Raw genomic sequence first — 6,175 nt, forward strand, 5'->3', positions numbered from 1 at the left:
GTTTTTAGTGGCAGTACCTTTCACAACTCAAGCCATCTTTCTTTTCGTGTTCCGCGGTTTTCACTTTCTTTATGCGCCCCCAACTTGAGATTAAAAAAAGGGCAATTGGCTAAATATTGCTAGAACAGGAGTTTGACAAAATTATTTCTTTGCAATTCCTATTCCTCATTTTTTTTAAAAAAATGTTATGTTTAAGTTAAATGCTTCTTCCATGTTATAGGTCCATTTTAGAATTTTTATTAAATAAATATCACTTCCAAAAAAAGAAATTTTTTTGATTTATAGATAGAAAACCTATGAATATACAAAGATTATGTTTCAATGAATGTGAATAAATGTAAATCTACAACTAATGACTAAGAGATAGTGATAATGTTTAGCAACAAAAAGAGATAGTGATAATGATTGTGACATGGTGTCTAGTAAGCATTTACACACTGATTTTAAAATTTAATCCTCCCCTCTCTTGAAAATAAGAAATTTCAATTAACTATGAGAAAAATTGACAGGATTTCCTGTTTTACAATTTAGGTGTATAAATTTCTGACTCAGAATCTACGTCTGAGTTTGTTTAAAAAAAAAAAAAAAAACAAACAAACATGGGTAGAAAGACGAATTACAAATTCAATTTTTCAAAAAAAAAAATTTTGTAAGTATATTCTTATCTAGCAAGAAAGTAGATAAATGTCTAGTCAGGTCCGATTGCAAACACCAAAAATATCAAACTGAATCCACCAATTTGATTCAAACATTTTCCCTTAAGTATGGAAACCAAAGACCTATGAGCGGTGGGATTTTAAAGGAAAAACAAAAACAGTTTGGAAAAAAAAAAAAAAAAAAAAAAAAAAACACAAACAAATGAGAAAATAAAAACTAAAAGGGTAATTTGGGAAACACAAGTAAAAAGCAACCCTGGAATTGAACAAATGCCAGTGGTAGCCAACAACTCTCCTAGAACTCTCTCTCTCTCTCTTATCAACCTAGCTATAAAAGCAAAATCTCAAGCATTGATGTGCATTGTGGCCTACTCTTTTGCATTTTCCACTACCTCTTAAAACTCTCCACCTCTCCCCCCACCCACCACCATGGAAGGGGTGCCACCGCCGCCTCCGCCGCCACCACCATCCACCACTCTTCTTGGCAAATACCAATTGGGCAAATTACTGGGCCGTGGCAGCTTTGCCAAGGTCTACCAGGCCCAGTCCCTAAAAGACGACACCTCTGTGGCCGTTAAAATCATCGACAAGTCGAAAACCGTTGAGGCCGCAATGGAACCTCGGATAATCCGAGAGGTGTTAGCCATGAAACGACTCCACGACCACCCAAACATCCTTAAAATCCACGAAGTCATGGCCACGAAGACCAAGATCTATCTCGTGGTAGAACTCGCCGCCGGTGGCGAGCTCTTCTCCAAAATCTCGCGCCGCGGCAGACTCGCCGAGCCAGCCGCGCGCCGATACTTTCACCAGCTCGTCTCGGCTCTAAGCTTTTGTCACAAAAACGGCGTCGCTCACCGTGATTTGAAGCCGCAGAATATCCTGTTGGACAAAGACGGAAACCTCAAAATCTCCGACTTCGGTCTCTCGGCTTTGCCCGAACAGCTCAAAAATGGCTTGCTTCATACGGCTTGTGGGACCCCGGCTTATACGGCTCCCGAGGTTGTCTGTCGGCGGCGCGGCTACGATGGCTCGAAAGCCGACGCGTGGTCTTGTGGGGTTATTCTCTTTGTGTTTCTCGCAGGTTATCTTCCGTTCGATGACAGTAACATTGTTACGATGTACAAGAAAATCCATCGACGAGAATATCAGTTCCCAGATTGGTTTTCGAAGTCGGCGCGCCACGTTATATTTCAGCTTCTGGATCCGAATCCCGATACAAGATTGAGCATCGAGAGCCTCATGCAAAACTCGTGGTTTAAGAAATCGTCGAGACCAGTGGCAGAGAAGAGTGTGTTTGAATCGAGTAGTTGGAAGTACGAGTACAACATGTCGTGTACGAATGCGTTTGAGATTATATCGTTGTCTTCTGGGTTGGATTTGTCCGGGTTGTTTATGGAAACGACGGCGTGTAGGAAGGGAGAGAAGAGGTTGTTGTTTACGTCGAAGGTGAAAGGGGAGGTGGTGAGAGAGAGAGTGAGAGAAGTGGCTGGGAGATTAGGGTATAGAGTAGAAGAAGGGAAAAATGGTTGTAGCGTAGGGTTGGGGAAAGGGAGGGTGGTTTTGTTGGTTGGGGTGGTGGAAATGTCGCCTGAATTGGTGTTGGTGGAGGTGAAAGTTGTGGAGGGTGGGGTTGAGTTTGAGGAGCATCAATGGAAGGATTTGAAGGCTGGGTTTGAAGACAAAGACATTGTTGTTGCTTGGCACAACAATGATGTTAATGTAATGTGAAAAATTTTCAAAGGAAAATTGATTTTGCCGGAGGTGGTAGAACACAGTGTTGAGACACTTTTGTTGTTTATATCATGATGATGTTGGGAAAATGGGTTGATCTTTGTACATCAAATTACTTAGATTTATTAGGCAAGATTTAAGATTTTGAAGGTTTGTTTTGTTGGTTGATCTAATTAATGGTTTTGTACATGAATTTCAAATTCATCAGTAGGTTTAGTATATTAAAATACTAGTAATCTCTCTTTTGTTCCTTTGCCATTTACTTCTGGTTTTATGCTAAAGTCCAGTTTTCATTTTTGTCATTCTCTACATATATGTTATTAAAAGGGCAGTGTTAATAACAGATGCAATTTACTTCTGGCGTATTCAACTCACGATTTCAATTTAAATTCACCGGTATATATGGATGTATGTGCCAAACGGTATGTGTAATAGGTTTTACTGTAATTAAAAATCTTACATGCTTTGCCTTAAAAACTGGGAAGTCTGGAACCTTGAGATCAAGTACAGAGTGCTGCAGTGCACCAAAGAAAAAAAAAAAAAAAAAAAAAAGAAAGTATAACACATTTTTAGCGTGGTGAGACGGGAAAAAAAAAGGCCGAAATTCAAGTATTTTAAAGAAAGTTTTATATTATATATACACTTAGATTATGTTAGAATATAAATTTTATCTTATATAAAAAAATAAAAATAAAAGTTGGGGATTAATTTGGCCGGCAAAGGCCATGTTAATATTAGAGACGTTATTAGGGAAGGTTTATGTAAGGCAGGTTTTGTTTTAGTTGTCAATTATTATAATGTCATGCTATGAAAACCGATTAATTGTGCTGACCAATATTTGTTTATATTGCAAAAATTACACACACACCAACACAAAAACAAAAAACAAAAAAAAAAAAAAAAAGAGAATTGCTAGAGATACAAATTTTTTTACAAAATTTTTTACAAACTATTAATGTGATGAATAGTTATTAGTAAATGAAAAAAATAATATTATTGATGGGCTTAAATCAAAACTAATAAAAGATAATCACATCATTAATTTGTAAAAATGTTGTAAAATAATTTGTGGCAGACGTATTACTTAAAAAAATATTAAAATTTTTAAGATTACTTAATTCTAGTGAGCATTTCTGTCAAATTTGAGAGCTTATCTGTCCTCCACATGTGTGCCTCATCCTAATAAGGGATATTCCTTGCACACCACTGTAGCCCTCAGCTCCTTTGAATGATGATAAGCAGAATGTCTGCTGTACTTACTAGTTCGTACTTACCATCAGTTGAAGGCAGCAGCAAACTTATATGGGACTTGCAGCATGAAGAAACCGAGATCAGTTTCCTGTGCAATATCTAGATGACAGGTCATGTCAACATGTATGCACTAGGAAAGTGCCTATAAGACGGAAAAATACACGGTCCACCAGCTGTGAGGGAGAAGAAATATTAACCCAAACATACGTGGAATTGCATAAGTCATTGTAAAATGCAAAAAGTGTAAAAACTTACACAATATGGCACAAAAAACACCAATATTTGTCTTTCTAAACCTTTATAAATATACAAAATATACATGGTTATTATAACTTTATTTACAATATTTTAATAATTTCTCTCCTTTTCTTTTTGTCTTTTTTGTTTGTGTCCATCCCTAGTTTATTGCAAATCCACCCAACACTGCCTAACTAACACCACAATTCATCACAATCCATGATATTTCAATCATAAAATCAACCAAAAATAAAAGAAAATCAAACCAAACCCAAAATCAACAAAAAACTCAACAGCTTAAAATCCAATTCAACAAAAAAACCCATCAACCCAAACCTAAATCGAAGCCATCATCATTGCCACTACCATAGAGAGCTTGCTGCCATTGGAAAACCCATCCCAAAACAAAAAAGCCATCGGAAAACCCATCCCAACCCCAACTTAAAATCAATTCAAACCCATCAGAAAACCCATCCTAGAACCAACTCAAAATCAACACAAACCCTACCGGAAAACCCATCACAAACCTAACTCAAAATCAACAAAAACAAAATCAAATCAAAAGCAAACCCAAAAAAAAAAAAAAAAAAAAAAAAAGAACCCATAAGAAAACCTTAAAACCTACCAATGCCGTCAATATAACCTTGGATTAATCGTTGGAGCTGTTAGTATGACATTCTGTGTGGCGGCTTAGGATGAGAGAGAGGTAGAGAGGGAGAGTTGAGAAATAGAAATCACCGTGAGAAGAAAGAAAGCATCATTGTCAATGCCTTGCGGTGGTTCGACCACCCATCACAACGACGCTCGCGTGCACCTGCAGAGTTGCGAGCTTAGGAGCTCGAGTGCTGTGAAAAAGGGTATACCTCTAGTGTGTGACTAGAAAATAAGTTAATTTTAATGAGGTTACAAAGGTAAGTGAAGTCACCACCAATCATTGGGTTTTTTCTAAGGTATGATTAGTCACCTGACTCTATTTGATTTTATTACCAATCCTAGGCTAAGAAAAACACCATTTTTCCTAACCTAATACAGATACATAAAAAATCTTGATTCTTGAGTTCAAAAGTCTGGCTACATGTGGGGAAGGTGTTAAGCACCCCACAACGCCTGTCTAAGGACAATCCTTTGTTTTGGTAAAATCTTAATTTAAGGACATTGGCAATTGAAAACGAGCTATTGGCATTAACTTTCGGGGCTTTAAACAAATTAAGCTTTCATGTTTGATTTTGGAAAGGGTGTGGTCTTGATTGATGCTTCCCTAGTGTATTTGGAATTGTTGCCTAATTTCCACGACGGAAATCTAGTAGCATTTCACCTTATTTTTGTGGTGAAAATCCAGTAGCACTTTGCCTCAAGAGTATCATAGCACACAAAACACTATTTTTACCAAGCTTTTGCTATGAGAATACGGCAACAGAGGCGCCCCATTTTCACGGTGAAAATCCGGCATAGTTTCGCTTTTGGTGCGCATTAGTAGGGTTTCATGCCTGTGTATACGGCGCGTGCCAACATGCTCATGCCAACACGAGCTGAAGCCCCTCAAAGCATCAAGCATATTAATGCGTGTTCGCATACATGGGTAATCCAATGTCACTTAGGTGACATGGATCGAGACAATCACACCGCGATGATTATGCACACAATAAAATATGAATATGCACCTACAGCAATTGCCTTGAGCACATACCCACACTACAAGGTCAAGAGCACTCATGACTAGAGAGGATCACTCACTTAGCCACGAGAGTCCATCATACAAAGTGCATGATCACCCATATACAAGCGCATGTAGATATACATACATCATGCACAATGCTATCACACAGAGTGGGAAAGTAAAGTAGACATTGCCAACGTTCCAAGGGTATGGCCTAGCAAGGTACATGAAATGTAAAATGGACATTGCCATACCTAGGGAACGCAGCCCAAGCAAAGTGCAGGAAAAATAAAGGATACATGCCTACATCCATAAGGTATGACCGAGCAAGGTGCAAGAAAAATAAAACAAACATTGCCCTACCCTAGGAATGCAGCGTAAAACTGGATACAAGGGTGATAAACCTAATACAATGCTCTAAAGAAGTGGCTAAGAGAGGGAAAAAGAAATAATCATACGAGGAGGCTAAACCTCCTAATCTACTGAACATGATCCTGTTTGGGCTTAAGTCTTCTTGCTTGCATCCTTGCCCTTTTTGCTCACGCCTTGGGAGTCATGCCCTCTCTCCAAGTGTCCTTGCTATTAGCATGTACATGCAACAAATAATGAAAGCAACCAACAGACAAGTAAAGGAGATAAC

At 38.2% G+C, this 6,175-nt stretch overlaps 1 protein-coding gene across 1 annotated transcript; it reads left to right on the forward strand.

The window, feature by feature from the left end:
• The first annotated feature begins 999 nt into the window (after positions 1-999).
• LOC112001071 (CBL-interacting serine/threonine-protein kinase 7) lies at positions 1,000-2,692 on the forward strand. Its single transcript, XM_024033236.2, has one exon. It carries the CDS (start codon positions 1,086-1,088, stop codon positions 2,385-2,387), a length of 1,302 nt encoding a protein of 433 aa, XP_023889004.2. The 5' UTR covers positions 1,000-1,085; the 3' UTR covers positions 2,388-2,692.
• Positions 2,693-6,175: the final 3,483 nt, after the last annotated feature.

Source organism: Quercus suber, unplaced genomic scaffold (assembly GCF_002906115.3).
Source record: "Quercus suber isolate HL8 unplaced genomic scaffold, Cork oak 2.0 scaffold_26, whole genome shotgun sequence".
In the NCBI taxonomy this organism is placed as follows: Eukaryota; Viridiplantae; Streptophyta; class Magnoliopsida; order Fagales; family Fagaceae; genus Quercus; species Quercus suber.